At 39.0% G+C, this 17,046-nt stretch overlaps 1 protein-coding gene across 13 annotated transcripts in view; it reads right to left on the reverse strand.

The window, feature by feature from the left end:
• Nucleotides 1-396: 396 nt before the first annotated feature.
• The window catches only part of TCF7L2 (transcription factor 7 like 2), a 312,837-nt gene continuing 296,187 nt past the window's right edge, over nucleotides 397-17,046 (reverse strand). For all 13 annotated transcript variants that reach the window (XM_089653071.1, XM_089653068.1, XM_089653077.1 and 10 more), the window contains 2 exons: nucleotides 11,233-11,305; nucleotides 397-2,782 (listed from right to left, as the gene is read on the reverse strand). In XM_089653071.1, the coding sequence (XP_089509197.1) occupies nucleotides 2,356-2,782; nucleotides 11,233-11,305 (500 nt within the window). In that variant the 3' untranslated portion in view covers nucleotides 397-2,355. The remainder of the gene's footprint in view (nucleotides 2,783-11,232; nucleotides 11,306-17,046) is intronic.

The raw sequence follows: 17,046 nt of genomic DNA on the forward strand, positions 1-17,046 counted from the left end.
AGGAGGATATGTTTCCTCTCTGTGTATAGCATGAGGTCATTCACTTCACTGAGTATATGTAAGGGTTTACAATCAAAGAGACAAGCAGAAATGTGCAAGTATTAAAGAGATATTTTTGCTCACATGTACACGATGGGGTCGATTTACTAAAACTGAAGAGTGCAAAATCTGGTGCAGCTGTACATGGTACCCAATCATTTTCTAACTTCAGCTTGTCCAATCAGGCTTTGACAAAAATACCTGGAAGCTGATTGGTTTCTATGCAGAGTTGCACCAGATTTTTGCACGCTCCAGTTTTAGTAAATCAACCCCCATACTGTCGATTGATCCCTTTAAAGCTCAGACACCAGATTACTCAGAATTGCTGTAGAAAAACAGGGGACACATGACACCGTGCACATACTAAGTCGATTTTATTAATCCAGAACTGCATGCTACAGATACTGTACAGCATGAACGTGTAATTCATAACAAAAAAAAAAAATTTTTTTTTTTTGCATGGTTTTAAAAACCATCTTGAAATTAAATCGGAATAAAGATTTTAGAACTGAACGGTAACATCACAGCTGTTAGGAAACATTCAAAGTATTCACAAAAATGTTATAGTTATTAATTCGCATCTTAATAAACCAGAGTAAACCAGACAGATTTACAATTGAGTCATGTCAAATACAATGGCACTCGATGAACGGATGAAACAGTTTCTCAGTTTTTGCTCAAGTTTTTTTGTCGTTTTTATTTTTCTCTTTTTTTGTTTTTTACGTTTTGTTTTTTTTTTGCAACACCAACATGCCTATTTCTGATTTAATTTTCCTTATTTGTAACGCTTGCTACCTACCTATACGTAGCAAGCGTGCATAAAAGTGGCAGTCTTTTTCTTTGTGAGTAATCTAATGTACAAGATTTTGGCCCATGGGGGGATGGGGGGGGGGGGGTAAATTTGTACCTCAATGTTTTTTTTATTTTATTTAATGCTGCCCAGCCACCCTCCTACCAAAAACACTTGTTAAAGATGACGAAAATCTACGTACGTATCTAGCTATGTAACATCACATCAAAAACATGAGGAACAAAAATACAGCATCAAAAACAAGGGGGGGGGGGGGGTTATCACCGGGAATTTTGGCACATCAATTTTTTTTTCTCTTTACAGTCTACAGTTCTATTGGCGCAGGTGGGTCTCCTGTTCCGAAAGTCATTTACAAGGTGCTGTTGATGAAACAGCGCGGGTCGCTTTCCCTTGTTAATTTCAAGTCTTGGTTTAATGGCTTTTAAAGCAAATGTGTCATTTTTTTGTACAATATTGATCCTTTAAAATGCAGCTACAAACGTCCATTTTGGTGGCAACAGAGTTTCATACAGCAAAACAAAAAAAAAATATATATAATATATAAATTTATATATAAACTTAAAAACCTTGTACAAATGATATATATATAAGATGCTTAGACTCAGGAAAAAAAAAAAAAAAACTTTATACAATGCGTTGAGAAACAGGGAACAGACATATTTTTGCCAAAAAAGGGACGACATACAAAGAAGACACAAGCAAATTCTAGGTAATAAATACTACGTACTGGTCCAATGGCTCTGAAATCAACGTACCCAACCCAATTTCCCATGTAGCATCCCTTCCCCCAGTGGAGGAAAAAAAAAAAAAAAAAAAGAAAGAAAAAGAAAACAAAGAAAAAAAAAATTCTACCACCATTTGAAGGCATATTAACACATTTGTTCATTTTTAACCCTTTGTGTTCTGTACATTTCAACAATAACAATAACATCACAATAAAAGTTGTTTCACGAGAGGGCTCTGCATTCATCGTGCCCTGGAGGGTAGTACAAAGAGGATGTAAGATGATTGGTTCGCAAGCTCGTATGTAATACAAATAATCAAGAACCAACTCCTTCTTAGAGGGCTGCTTCAAAATTGCTTGTTTTTTTTCAGTTTTTTTTTTAATTATTATTCTTTAAATCAGTCTTTTCAAAGTAACCTATCAGAACTACATAACAGTTATGTATTTTTTGTCATTTTCATATATTTATATATATATAATTTCCCCCTTCTTCCGATGCTAAAAAGACTAAAGTTGATGATACAAATTTTTATTTTTTTTCTTTTGGCAGGACCCCCGAGGGCTCGCAGAGGCCCCGCACAGTCAAATCGGAAAGGCGGAGATAAAAAGACAGGTCAAATATTGACCAATGAACTTCATAAAACATCTACTAAAGTAGCCGCTTGGCACAAATTAAAAAAAAAATATTTATATATACGAAAATCATGGAAAAAAAAAAAAATACGAGATAAACCAATATTTTAAAAAATAAAATGGCCAGGAAACAGTGCTGGGCTGTGTACTACTCTAATGATTTGGTGACGAGGGAAAGCGGCTGAAGTTGAGCTCCAGCTAGGGATCGATGTGTAGGGAGGAAGGACGTTGACGGCTGTGCTGTTGACAAGGAGTACGGTGTTGAAGGCGGTAATGACCCGGGTTGGTGACTGTGGTCTGTCCCATTCTGACAAATATTAGCTGGCAGGTTGCTGGGCTTCCGGGCCGGGCTTTCTGTCAGAGGTGACTGAGGCATGCACAGCCGCGCCAGAGGTTCAGGCTTCAAGGATAGAGATAGAGGTTGTGTTTGTTCACTTTGTGAGTTGGAGTCTCTTGTTGGGGAGTCTAGCATGGTGGGAGAAGAAGGAGGAGAGTCTAGTAAGCTTCCATCTGAAGATGGCGGACTCACGCAGCTGCCTTCACCTTGTATGTAGCGAATGCACTTCTTTTTTCTCCTAAAAACGGGGGGAAAAAGTCCATTGTAAGCACTGTCTGGAAAAAATCATAATGGGTGTCATCGGTAACAGTGTACAAACATAGACAAAATATTGGCATTGGGCTCTGAGCAGTACACATAAGCTCTTAGATCAATTCAATTTAAGCAACTGTGTGTCAACCTATAACTTTCCTTTTAAATATTACTATAGGCAGGAGCAGAAGTCACCAAAAGGCCCCAGTTTGAGGCAAATTTTATGGGCCTCTACTCAAATATATGTCAATTCAGAGCTAGCTAAAAGTGAGTTATGTCCAGGTCTATCTGACCATGAGAGGGGTCTTTGCACACATCTGACCTACAGGTAGTAGAAATGGGCCCCTAAGCACCAAATGACCCTTGTGCAGTTGCACAGTGTGCACTAATGCTTTGTCCACCCCAGCTGTAGGTAATGTGTATATTCAAAGGCATTCTGTGGTTGGCAAGCCTTGCTGTAGTGTGAATTGCTAGCCACAAGCAGTGGGGGAACCTGCCATGTGGGTGCACAGCGGCAATTCACAAGGTGTTAACTACCAGTTGAGATGGCCTGAACAAGTCATATCTGAGGAGGGAATGTAGACCTGTGTGTCTACCTTGCTGGGTGGGCTATCAGCAGTAACTGTCACTTTGGCCTGTATGCATGTCTTTAAGCCCCCTCCGTGGCTGCCAGTGGTACCTCCATGACAAGGAAAAAAACGTGTTTTTTAAATATATATATAAGAATATTTTTAGCATATTGTCAGTATTATTTTCTTTTAACTTTTACAGTTTTTCTAAGATATTATTATGTAACTGTAATGTAATGTATGTTAATAATTTATACAGTTCTTGTATAGTCGGTAATTATATGTGGACATACTGTCAACCACATATTCCCACTACATGGAAAGGCTTTGCTACCAGCTTAGCGATACTGCAGAGTGACTGTGTTTTTGCTCCCTATTCTAAGAAAATCTACCAATCTAGTCTGACTTGATATTAACAGGCTTTCTATAATTTAACAAAGCTTCTCTCTGCAGCTATGAAGCAGGGATGCTAATCAGCTACTATGGTATACTAGAGAAACTATTAGCAAGGCTACCAATTAAATACATTATTACACACACAGAGCAGAAATAATGTTAAAAAAAAAAAAAATCACATAAAAATTGCTTCACAAAGATAACTCAAATGTGTACTCATTGAAAATACACAATTTTCCATTTAAATTTTGGATGACTGCTAGACTGCTCCTTAAATCTTAAGTGTGTTAATAAATATTATTTTGTCCTATTTGGGTCTACTAAGCACTGATCATCTCTGGCTGACCAAAAAAACATAACTTTACAAGTCACCCAACAACTCCAAATTAATAATTTTTTGCTGCATGTTGAAATGGTATAAATACATTCTCAATCAGCACCATAAGTCATCTGGATGGTGTAAAAATGGTCCTATATAAAAGAGACACCTTGTGTCATATAGTACACCTAGCTCCACAAGGTACCTGAGGTGGTCAATATAAAGACCCATTTTAAAAGCAACCTTGTGTGGTATAGTAAACCAAGCTCCACAAGGCACCTGGGGTGGTGAATATAAAATCCTATTTCATAAAGAAACCTTTTATGGCATAGTAACCCAAGCTCCACAAGGCACCTGGGGTGGTGAATATAAAATCCTATTTCATAAAGAAACCTTGTATGGCATAGTAAACCAAGCTCCACAAGGCACCTGAAGTGGTGATTATAAATTCCTATTTCATATGGCAACCTTGTATGGCATAGTAAACCAAGCTCCACAAGGCACCTGAAGTGGTGATTATAAATTTCTATTTCATAAAGCAATCTTGTATGGCTTAGTATACCAAGCTCCACAAGGCATCTGAAGTGGTGATTATAAATTTCTATTTCATAAAGCAACCTTGTATGGCTTAGTAAACCAAGCTCCACAAGGCCCCTGAAGTGGTGATTATAAATTCCTATTTCATAAAGCAACCTTGTATGGCATAGTAAACCAAACTCCACAAGGCACCTAGGGTGGTGAATATGAAATCCTATTTCATAAAGGAACCTTGTATAGCATAGTAAACCAAGCTCCACAAGGCACCTGGGGTGGTGAATATAAAATCCTATTTCATAAAGGAACCTTGTATGGCATAGTAAACCAAGCTCCACAAGGCACCTGGGGTGGTCAATATAAAGACCCATTTTAAAAGCAACCTTGTGTGGTATAGTAAACCAAGCTCCACAAGGCACCTGGGGTAGTGAGTATAAAATCCTAATTAATAAAGCAACCCTGCATGGCATAGTAAACCAAGCTCCACAAGGCACCTTGGGGTGGTGAATATAAAATCCTATTTCATAAAGCAACCTTGTATGGCATAGTAAACCAAGCTCCACAAGGCACCTGGGGTGGTGAACATAAAGTCCCATTTCAAAGCAACCTTGTGTGATATAGTAAACCTAGCTTCACAAGGCACCTGGGATACCATAAATAAGTTCTATATTTCACAACTCAACTGTGCCGTAAGCAAATGACTACGATAAAAGTAGAGTGAGGAACTGTTAAAAGGTGAATGCTTGGGCACAATAACAAAATAATATATTCAGTACATTTCTGCAAAACTTGCACATTTATGTATGTTTTATCGCTGTAAAAATTCTGCATGTGTAGAAAAATATTTCTAGATCCAGTCAGAAATAAAGTAAGCGCTTAACTCTCTATTCTAGGCTGACAAAGCTGCCTCTGCTGCACTGAAACTGTGTCATAAACCCTATATGAATTCACCCCTGCTGAGCTACAAAATACTAACCCCCATGACATTGTGATTAGGAGGGGGTGGCTTTCATAGTCCAGAAGCGCTGACAACACTCTGGAATTTCAGTGCAGCAGAGGTGGTATTGTCATCTCAGTACAGGAAGTTAAGAGCTCCCTGGATTTCTAGCAGATCAACAGGTCATTTCTGTACTTTTTTCAAATGGAAAACACAGGAAAATGTGCACGTGATGCAGAGATGTACTTCATAGATTTTTTTTTGCTTTGCCTAGACATACACTATAAAAATTGGGAATACTTTTTTTTTTACTTCCTTGCAACAAAAACATGACGTAACCCACCTCCTAAGTGATATGACGCTAACAGCATAGATTAGACAGTGCAAAATAGGGGAGGTTCATAATGCATTGTGGGAGCTAAGCGTGACCTTCTCACCTTCTGGAAATTCTAAGAAGGGAAAGTGAACAAGGGTTCTACATTATGAAATCTTCCACACATGTATCGCTGTTCTTACTCATGCCCTGCACTATGATGCTTAATTGTACAATGCTGATTAATACAAATATGTTCATTAGGGTCAGGTAACTTTCTCGAGTTGTATGTTATTATATCTTAATGAAGAAATGGGTGGACAAATGTGTAGACTCCATATATGATTGAAGTTGACATAATGCAGCATGCACATCTAGTAAAGGCGATTACTAGCAGCTGGTAATTGGGTGCCCTTGTGTACAGTCCCTATGGGAGAGTCATACTGGCACACCATACCAATAACATTTTGGAGGAAAAAATATTGCCATTACACAGTCAGTGAAGTTGGATCATGCAGGACCGAATGCTCAAGCAGAGAATGAATGGCAGGGTGGGAGAATGGGGTGGAGGCATGTGCTGATCATACTCAATGTCTGACATGGGTTAGGAGAAGACAAGTTAGTAGTTGAGGTTAGGATGACTTGTGAGTGCTTTTTTGGTATCATCCAGTTGTTGTAGTATACTTTTCAGTTATGCCTACGCAAAATGTATGACCTGAGGCAACTATACTATTAAAATACCAGATTAGCTACTCATGTTTTCACTATTCAGGATTCAAGTAGTAAAAGCCAAAAACATGCAACTCTCTAGCTAATGAGCATTGCTGCCCAGAGCCCAATAACAATCTTCTTCAGTCTTGTGGTGGAATGAGTTGGGGCATTAATAGCTGCAGCAGACTGCAGCCACTCAGCCTGTAGAAGACTTCCAAATTCTAGCTGGTCTTGTGAACCATGGTATGATCTGATGGGATTTATAGTTCCTCCTTAGCTTGAGGACCACAGGTTGTCCAAGCCTCAGATAAAACAAATTTTGCAAAAAAAAAAAAATGAGTCATGGAAACACCTCCATCTTAGTTTTCCATGACACATATACAGTAATTGTCCAATGCAGTTTCCCAAATGATCTTATATGTGAGACCTGGACAGCTTGCGCCCTCCAGTTGAGGAGGAACTGTAAATTCCGGTAGGCCTTACCATAGTTAAAGCTGAAGTTTATCTGCTTAAAATTTTGCAGTCCCTAGTTTCTCTCCCCAGCCCCTTTTGCCTACCAACATGCTAATGAAAGTTGGAAGTAAAGCCTTTTGATTTTCATCATATAACTCATTTTAGACCAAGTGACATCATCACTGACCTCTGTGCATCTCTATGCAATGCAGGCAGCTCATGGCTGATGGGCTTGACAGGGTCCTGTACAAAGTTTCCTGAAAACATCACAGTACCCTGCCTCAGTACTCCTCTCAATAGCCCTCAGCCCAGATGCAAGCAGTGGGCTGGCACTTTGGAGGAGTTATGCAAACATCAAAATGCCTTGATGGGTAGATATTCTGCAGGAGTGGGTAGTCTTAGGCAGGCTGCATTTATATGCAGACTGCCCCAGGAAATGTTCACATGTGATCCTGATTCTCAGTAACTAGAAGAACTGAAACCAAGTGAATGACAGGGGTGGGGCAAACCAGTACAGTAAGGCTGGGCAGTAAAGGGTTGAATGATGGACTGGATGACCTCCAACCAGGAAATGAGGTGGACTCTGTATGAGAAAGCAATTTCAGTACTGCGGAGGAGCCTGTACAACTGTGCAAGACTGAGAGAAAGGCTGGAGTTCAGCTTTAACAAGACCAGCTAGCGTTTTTGTCTAATACACCCAACACTGACCGAATGACATAGGGTGCTTTCAATAAAATGGTCTTAGGCCTACATGCTAAGATCATGAAACACAAGATGAAGTGACACATGTTAACACACAGAGAGGGAGGAAGCCATACCTACCATAGTTACATTCCAAATTCAAAGACTGCTTGCATCAGAATAAAGAAATAACAGATTTAACCAAAAGGATCATTGAGAAGGAAGAAAGTGAGAATTCGTAGTCCCTCCACCAAGATTTATCTAAAGCGACTGACATGTATCATTTACCTAGACCCTACAAGATGAGTCAAAGTTCAATTACAGTGAACACATTGGTTACTATTTGTGCCTCCTATGTGGATGGTAGCTCAAGAGTTATTGACATTGTGCTCTCAATGCAAGGTTATATTTATGAAGCTTTTCCCAAGAAAATGATTCACTTTCCAGTGTCTAATATAGGGAAGCTTACCTAATGCTGCACCCTTACAGAGCCATACTCCTGAGAGGTCCTACTATGGAAAACAAGGCTACTTGACCTGCAAGATCTGACCTTGCAAGCAATGTGCACAACTGGCACATTGCTCGGGACATTTGGATGAAGAACAAGCCATGTGGAGGCAATAACTAATACCACCATCATAAGCACTTCTTGTTGCACAAAGAGCTTTTTCAACTTGTTAAAAAAAAAAATCTACAAATTGGCACCAAGTAATCACTTTTCTATGGAGAAAAGAGAAAGCGACTGTTACCATACATATGCCATATTAAACTACGGCATTCAACTTAGAGAACTCCCAAATAGCATTAGGGGTAACTGAAAAGAAGACAAGTTCTCTGCAATCTTTCTTTGGTAAGCCTCATAATCAGAGTCAACATACCTCAAACTCCCAGCAGACCTTGTTGCTGTATATAGTAATATTGAAAGTACTATGATGGAATTAAGCTACCCACAAACATAAGTTGGCCTCTGCCCAGTCTGGTCAGTTTTGGACATTTTAGGTGCAGGTGTCAGTGGAAACCAGAAGATTGCATCAGGGTACATAAAACCATGCTGCTTCAAATGTCTCTGCACAAAAGTCCTACATTAGGGACTTTCTACCCCCTAGGAATGATAAAGTATGCTTGGGTGATGCAAGAACGTTTATGAAACAGTCTTTTGAAAGAAACATTCGGCAATCAGGTGATGCCTGTACACCAGACCATCCTTTGATGTTCACGGCTGTCATATCCTTTTTACTTTCGCAGAAAAGTTGTTATACTCAACAATTTTGGAGGGACGGTAGTTAAACTACAAATAATTAAAAAAAAAAACTAAACTAAAATCCTATTACTTATTCAAGGCACCAAGCAAAGATAATTGGACATGCAACACTTCATGAATTGGATAAGGTTATGGCAACCTTAAAGAGGCTGATAACTACACACAAAGCCCTGATTTCAAGCATCGCTTGTCCTCACTGGGCTATTTATGACTGCTTAGGTGTCAATAAACAACACCTCTCCATTATTTCATCCCCTTAAACTGCCTTCTGCTTAGTACTTTGGGCACGTTTTCTCATCTTCTACTTCAGTTGAGATTTGATCATCAGAAAAATGTATTTTCTGGTCTTTTATGACATGCCTTAAGAGGAGATCAAAGTAAGGATTCCAACCACCAGTAAAATGTAGAGGAAAGAAAGAAGGAATTTTCATTGGACAGAAGTGGGTGCAATCATAGAGAGGCTCCAGGAAGGACAGAAGGGATTTCATTGATTCCCAGGGCCCTTGTTGTATATACCTGCACGGTTTACACCATAGATTCTGTCGGTCAAGTCCGAACAATGCCCGACACTTCTTAGGAGCATTTGCATCTGTTAGCACAATGTAAACACACAGAAAATACAACAACATGGTGTATACTGCTCTCTTGGAGGCACATTCTTAACTAAGGATACCTACAAAACAGTTTTTTGTTTTATTTGGTAATTCCCCTCCATGCCGTTGCCAACACACAGAGCTTCCAGAGCCGTTGATGGGTCTGTTATGTTGGACCAGGTTGGTGGACTACAAAGACAATAAACCAGCTTTTCTCTGTAACAGTGAGCCATGAAATGTTCACCAGCCAGTGCCAGGCAGAGCAGGAAGCGAAAGTCCACAGCAAGGGCTGAAATCTTTATTTCACAGTAACATTAAAGCCAGCACAGTACAGCGTAGTAAAAATATTCAGATACTACAGGACTTGGGACGCTATCATTCTTCACAGCACACAACGTTCATGAATGAAGGGTGTCTGACATGGAACGGGAATTGTAACATGCTCAAAGAAATGATATGGGATGTCAAAGTGGCTGGATGACCAATGGTAGATGGGTAGGATGCCTCACAAGTTTTGAGATGCCACAAAATTGTTTTCTTTTTAACTGAATCTGCAGTATTTGTACACTTTTCTGTAAAATTCAAGGGGAAAATATTTACGTGTACTCATTGTAACAGGAAAGGCAAATGTTCAGGGATGTTATCAGGTTCATGAGATGTAGATGACAAGCAGATAGCAATGAATGACTGACTTTGTTAAATACAGTGATGGGTTAAGGGCCTTTCGATGTAGCATACCAAGAAGGGAAGAATAGCAGAAGTTGCTGCTGCTCCCTAAAAATAAGCTTTTTTTTTTCAAGAACCCCTCTTCTATATCTTTGAACTAAACCAACATTCATAATAATGCAACCTGATAGTTCTCTAGGAATCTTTAGAAATGAGGCAGTTCCAGTTGTTAAATGTTGGTTAGCCAGCTACAAAAATACTTTATTTTTTTTGCACACTGGTTGCTAGCAGCTATTAAAATGTCAGTTGAGTATTGAAGTTTTTGGAGATGCTGAACAATTAAATTATCTAACATCTTTGTATACATCTCAAAGAATCTGTTAGATATCTCAGGTCTTAAGTTCCCAAGTCTGCAAACCTGTCTTTTACCATTCACTTGGGGTTCCCACTCTCTTTGTTGCATTTTAAATGTATTTCATATTGCAGAGAATGCAACAGGAGTGGGAACACCCTTAAGGTGAGTGGAAAAACCAAAACCTCAAAGGTAGGTGTCTCCAAAATATATAAGGACCCAGAAGATGCCTTAGCCTACCGTACTCTATGTCTAAATGATCTTTGTTGGATGGTTGATTCTATAACACACATATTAGTATTGAAAACAGTGTGTTAGAACTCTTGCTCTAAGTTATAGGAATAACACAAGGCAGAAAGATTCATAGTTGAACTACTAGACTTCCTTTAACCTTGAAGATTTTTGAGAGACTGATTCCATAGCACATCTCGCCAATGTCCAAGAACTCCCACATTACGGAGAAACAGCAGTGGCCAGACATGTGTTTGGCCAGTCTGGTGTGTCGGACAACAAGGGGGCCACCAACCACTTGACGACTAAGCTGTTAGCTGTAGGCACAGAGTGGGAAATTACCAAGTAAAAGAAAAAATAAATAAATAAAAGTAAAACGGTGAAACCAGCCATATCTATATCTGGAATAACCATACACACCTGCAGGGACCGCACCAGTTATTCTGCTGATCAAGGCCAAAGCGCGCTCGACATTTCTTAGGTGCGCTCAGGTCTGAATGAGTTCAAGACAGAAGCCAGCAGAAAAGGGAACAGGAAGAGATAAAAGAAAAATAAAATAAAAAGAAATCAATGAACTGGTTACTAATTGCAAAAAGCGTAGAACTTTAATTAAAAAAAAAAATCACAGAGTTAAACAAAGTCCATGGAAAGGTAAATGATTGTGGCATATTTTATGCTTCATTCGCAGAAACAACTAAAGCTGCAGTATCTCCCTCTAAAGGGGTGTTCCATGTCTGGAAAACTTTGTTTTCTGTTCCATAACTGTTATCAAAGTCTTGATCCACCCAACACTTGTATTTCAGTGTTTGGCAGATCTTAAAGCTTGAACCTCTCTCATGGTTTCTTATATCTTTTTGGGGAAGTCTACCGATATCTCTACACTGAGTTTCTGGGTCTGCACACCTGCTGTGGCCATTCCAAAAGGGTTCCCACTCTCCCTGCTGGACTCTGCATGTAACTTTATCATACAGACTTTAACAGAAGGAGTGGGAAAACCCAAAGATGAACAGGAAGACACAAAACCCCAAGGCGCAGAGCCAGGTAGATCCCCACAAAATACAAGAAGGCAGTGGGTGACTTGGCCTATCAGAACCTACCTATAGCTGAGATAACATTTTTGGGACAAATTTACCTTTCTTTCTAGATTCTTCTTATGTGTTTTGGCCAAAGTAACAGACAGTTGTCATGACTGAAGACAGACATGTCAAGAGCACTAAGATCAATCTCTGTGGCTATGGAAGTTTTGGTCCACCAGAAACGTAGTTCTATTGTCCTGGGATCAGACACAACTGATCTATGGATAAAATAGAGATCACAGCAAAGCCAAGTCCCATCCCAGAACAGAAGAACTATCAAATCTGCCCGAACCAAGATATTTAAAAATATAAAACACAAAAGGACTATACAAAACATACAGTATGCTGTAAAAGTTCCAAGACAGCATCTGCAAGCTAAAAGATTGTAGACTCCTAATTGTAGACTCATGGGGGTTTATTTACTAAAGCTGGAGAGTCCAAAATCAGACTCACTTCTGCATAGAAACCAATCGGCTTCCAGGTTTCATTGCCAAAGCTTCATTGAACAAGCTGAGGTTAGAAGCTGATTGGTTTCTATGCAGAAGGGAGTCTGATTTTGGACTCTCCAGCTTTAGTAAATAAACCCCAATGATGTCATATAAGCCATATGATAGGTTGGTTTCTAAGAAATATTTTTAATTATTTTAATTTGTGTGCACTATACAATTCTTTCTACAACTTTTATGTGGTTTATCAAATTTGTCTCCTGTGTTTGGCCAATCACAGCACAGTCAGTTGGGTTTCTCTAGTATATATAAAGCCTTGAGACAGTGCAGCTTTATCAAATGCTCATGTTTATTTGTAAGTTACATCTTGTGTAAAGAAAAAAAGAGAGAGAGAGATGGAGCAGAGAAGCAAGCTGACAGCGGGATGGAGGGGTTAGCGCTATGAGGCATGCCTTTGAAGCGATACGCTAGCATGATCGGGGAAAGCAAACACAAGCGGAAGATACAGCATGCTGTAGTGAAAAAAAAAAAAACACTTTCTGGAAGCAATAAAAATAGATTAAGGAGGTTTTTTGATGAATTTTTTTGAACAGTCTTTTTTTAAATTATTTTTTCTCTTATTTTGCAGAAAAAGAAATACTGCATATCCCATTGGCACAGTTAGTGTCTCGCCAATAAGTCTGGTACTAACAACTCGGAAAAACAGACTGTTGTGAGGAAACACATTGTTGTGTAACATACAGACAAATAATTAGGATGCATTATAGAACGTGCTGTAAGCTGAGGTATGAAACTTTCAGAATGTTTGAAGAGGACAGGAAAAAAAGAGCAATCAGTATAAACCCTTCAATGCTTCAGGGTTTTGTATTCACCCACGGGGCATAGGGGGAGACTACCAGAAGGTGCGGCCTCTCCTACCACCAGTTTATGGGTGCGTTTCTCATTCCAAACAGCATTGCTCTGGCTTAAAGCGTGTCTGCCACATCAACAATCATGGCATTTAGCAAACAGAACAACAAGCTAACAACTTGCAACCTTAGGTCGTTTTCCCAGCACTCTCTGAGATTATCATTGCAGAAACCATATAAGATGATATGAACTACCTAGTGACATATACACACCAAAGTGCTATTTAAAGGATCACAATCTAATAAATTAAAAAGTAAACGTACAAAAACAGCAAGAAATAAAATGGATAACATCCACACATCTTCGATAAATAAAAAATTATTCAAAAACTTTCGTCATAGTGGGATGGTAATAAACAAAGTGTATGGCCAAAACGTATTTTTTTCAATTTTGGATATAGAATTTACTATTTGTGATGACTCTCTGGGGAGAGTCATCTCCCAAATATGTCCAGAAAGTGATAAGAAATCCAAAAATTTTTTTCAATTTTGGATATATAGTTTACTATTTGTGTTCCCTCTGGGGAGAGTCATCTCCCAAATTTGTCCAGAAAGTGATAAGAAATCCAAAATTTTAGAGTTGTGACTAGTTTAATCTTCCAGTGGGCAGCCCTGTTCCAGTGGCAACCAGCTAAGAGAATTCCCTTCTTAGAGATTTCCTGTCCTTCCTGTTACATCTTTGGAAAGCTCTGCAACAGGGACACAGGGAGTAGAAATATGCAGCTAAAAGAGAAAAGAAAATTTGGCTATACATACACTTTCAAAAACAACAAGGTCTAAGGAACGATAAAGGGAGATGGGGTAATGATTAAATATTGTTTAAAATTTCAAGATTTGTTATATAAAAAAAATAATTGGCCAAATTCTGAAAGACGGATTTCCTCGCATTATTTGTATGCAAAACATCTTGCAATTTGGTAGCTCTCTTTCCCTTCAATAAAACTGATATTATTCAGAAATATAGGTGTAAAAAATTCCTGGTTGGGCATATTTTAGATTACATACCTGTTGAATTATGTTTTACAAAAAACAGGCATTTTTTTTGTTAATGATGACATCCTTCATCTAATTCCTTTAGCAAAGGTATAAATGTTTTCTCAGACGTCATCAGACAGCACCTTTGGAATGGCTTTATCTTTTCATGAGGACTCTAGACCCCTGGGTGATATGAATCTGTCCACAATGTTTTTTCTAACACAGGTGTCTATAAGGGTCATTAATGGTAATTTTATATAATTCTTTTTTTTCATTAAAAAGCAAGCAAGAAATGACATCTGTCAAATGGTAAACACAACGAACTGAAAAAAACAATGTGTGTGCAAGAAAAGGAATGTTTGTCTAAAGGTCTTTAAAACATTTGTAGTTTTAAAACTAAAACATAGGAAACATTTAAGACCAAGAGGTCCAAAAGTCCAAGTGGTCCATCAAGTCTCTGCTCTATTTTTTTCTTTTTAACTTTTTTCATCTGAGTATACCTATGTCTTTCCCAAGCATGTGTGAATCCACTTACTGTTGACTGACTCATTGGAGGTCTGTTCCAAGCATCAACTACTTGCTTGGCAAAAAAAATACCCTCTTAGATTAGTTTTGAACTTTCCTCCTGCTATTGTGGGGAAATACTCCCATGTTCTTGATTTTAACGTCATACTGAAAATACTACCCTTCTGTACATTATTCATGCCACTAATGCATTTAAAGGTCACAGCTAACAATGAAGAATTTTATAAGGAATGAGGGTCACTGATGGAACTGGAGGATGTGGGGAGTGGACACTCCTGGTTGTGCATATTTTAGATTACATACCTGTTGAATTATGTTTTACAAAAAACAGGCATTTTTTTGTTAATGATGACATCCTTCATCTAATTCCTTTAGCAAAGGTATAAATGTTTTCTCAAACGTCATCAGACAGCACCTTTGGAATGGTTTTATCTTTTCATCATTGCATGAACAATGTACCCTTCTGTACATTATTCATGCCACTAATGCATTTAAAGGTCACAGCTAACAATGAAGAATTTTATAAGGAATGAGGGTCACTGTTGGAACTGGAGGATGTGGGGAATGGACAGATAAAAAGAGAGAGGAATCACCCAACTTGTATCAGTTGATCACACCAATAAACACACAAAGGGATACATACAATGAAAAAATAGAAATGGACTGCCAATATTGTATTGCATGACTGAGTTCGCTTTTAGCGGCTTTTACAAAATGAAATGGATGACAGCAGGTTCAGAAAAGTTGTCCCAACTAAAAATAGAAGCATGTAAACTTATGACAAAAGAAGAAACACACAAATTTCTGTTTATAAGACTTGTAGATTCATTGGCTTATGCCCCCAAGATGGGTGCCTTTTTCTGCCACAAATGAAAGAGAATGTGCAGGCCAACCAAGGTCATGAAGTGCGGACGAGGTGAATGTTGGAAAACTGAAAGGCACAGAAAGAGAATTACCTAGCGAAAATGTTCTATTAGATTTTCATGGAAGAAGACAGCTGACCAAGACGTGACAACCTGCACCCTTGTGACCAATGTCATGATGTGAAAGAAAGAGGGTTACACCGTGCACTGCTTCCCATTAAAACTGAAAGGAAATCGGTACACAGTTTAATCCAAGACTGGTTAGCAAGATGGCATTCTGTATGAAAATGGCTGCCGTAGAAAGTGGTTCAAAAAACACTATTTGTGTTGGCTTTCTCAGATGGCAAACCACTGGCCATCTCTGGGTATGAGGTTCCACAAAGTACTGTAGAGAGTTTGTAGGTGTGATTCAAGACAAGACTATCATGGCAGCCAGTGCGGCTAGAACAATGGTGTTGATGCACTGCTTAAAATACATAGCTTCCTAAAACATCACCCTGTCTCAGTATTCCTGCATATATCAAAATGCCTTAAAGGGTGGAAGTCAGTGTTGAGAAATGTGCGTTCTTAGCCAGACTGCGTTTGCAGTCACACCACCCTAGGTAACGCCCATATGTGATTCTGAGCTTCCATGATTGAAGAACTGAAATTTAATGAATGGAAGGGGTGAGCTGGGGGCTAGATGATGCTGGACATCCACCAGCCAGGAAATGAGGCGGACTCCATATGACTTGCTACATCTTCTGATGCACATTGTGAAAAGCTCACAGTGTGCAGTGATATCACATTTTCAATACAGGAGAGGAGCCTGTACAACGTAGCAAAACTGAATGGAAGACTGGAGTTTAGCTGTAAGAAATTTACAGTAGAGAGTCTCCTACTGCTTGTGATGTCAACTTATCAAAGTTTGGAGCCAAAGGAGCATCAGAGTAATAAAGACCCCTCCATAACACAAGGTTCCTGCAGCTCTGCCCATGTAATACACACAAAATGACACCACTACAGTATTCCGTACACCTTCCGAAGCTCCGTCTACGAATCTTCTGCAGAAGAGGTTTTATCAGATGCAATAGAGATTAATTTGCGTCTAGTAATTAGCAAAGCTGCAGACATGTTAATATTTTAGTCAACTGATTGGGGGGCATCCTTGGAATAATAACATGCTCTAATACTAGCCCAGCCCTGTCCCCCATTTATAATTACCGCGGGCTCAGGCAATCTGTTCCTTGCACGCCAATGTGGAGCAGAAACTTCCAGCATGCCTGAGGTTCCACAATGGCATTAGAGCAACAGTCCACCAAAGTTTATTCCATGCTCATAACCCACCCAACCACAGCAACGCTTCAAGCCAGAGCAGCCTAAGACAGTGAAGAACTTTAGTCTTTATTTTCCCATCCTCACTCACAAGAAGTGGTTTATGTTAATAAAATTATAATGGCAA

Source organism: Staurois parvus, unplaced genomic scaffold (assembly GCF_062004578.1).
Source record: "Staurois parvus isolate SC_StPar_1 unplaced genomic scaffold, SC_StPar_1.0 ptg000697l, whole genome shotgun sequence".
NCBI classification, from domain to species: Eukaryota; Metazoa; Chordata; class Amphibia; order Anura; family Ranidae; genus Staurois; species Staurois parvus.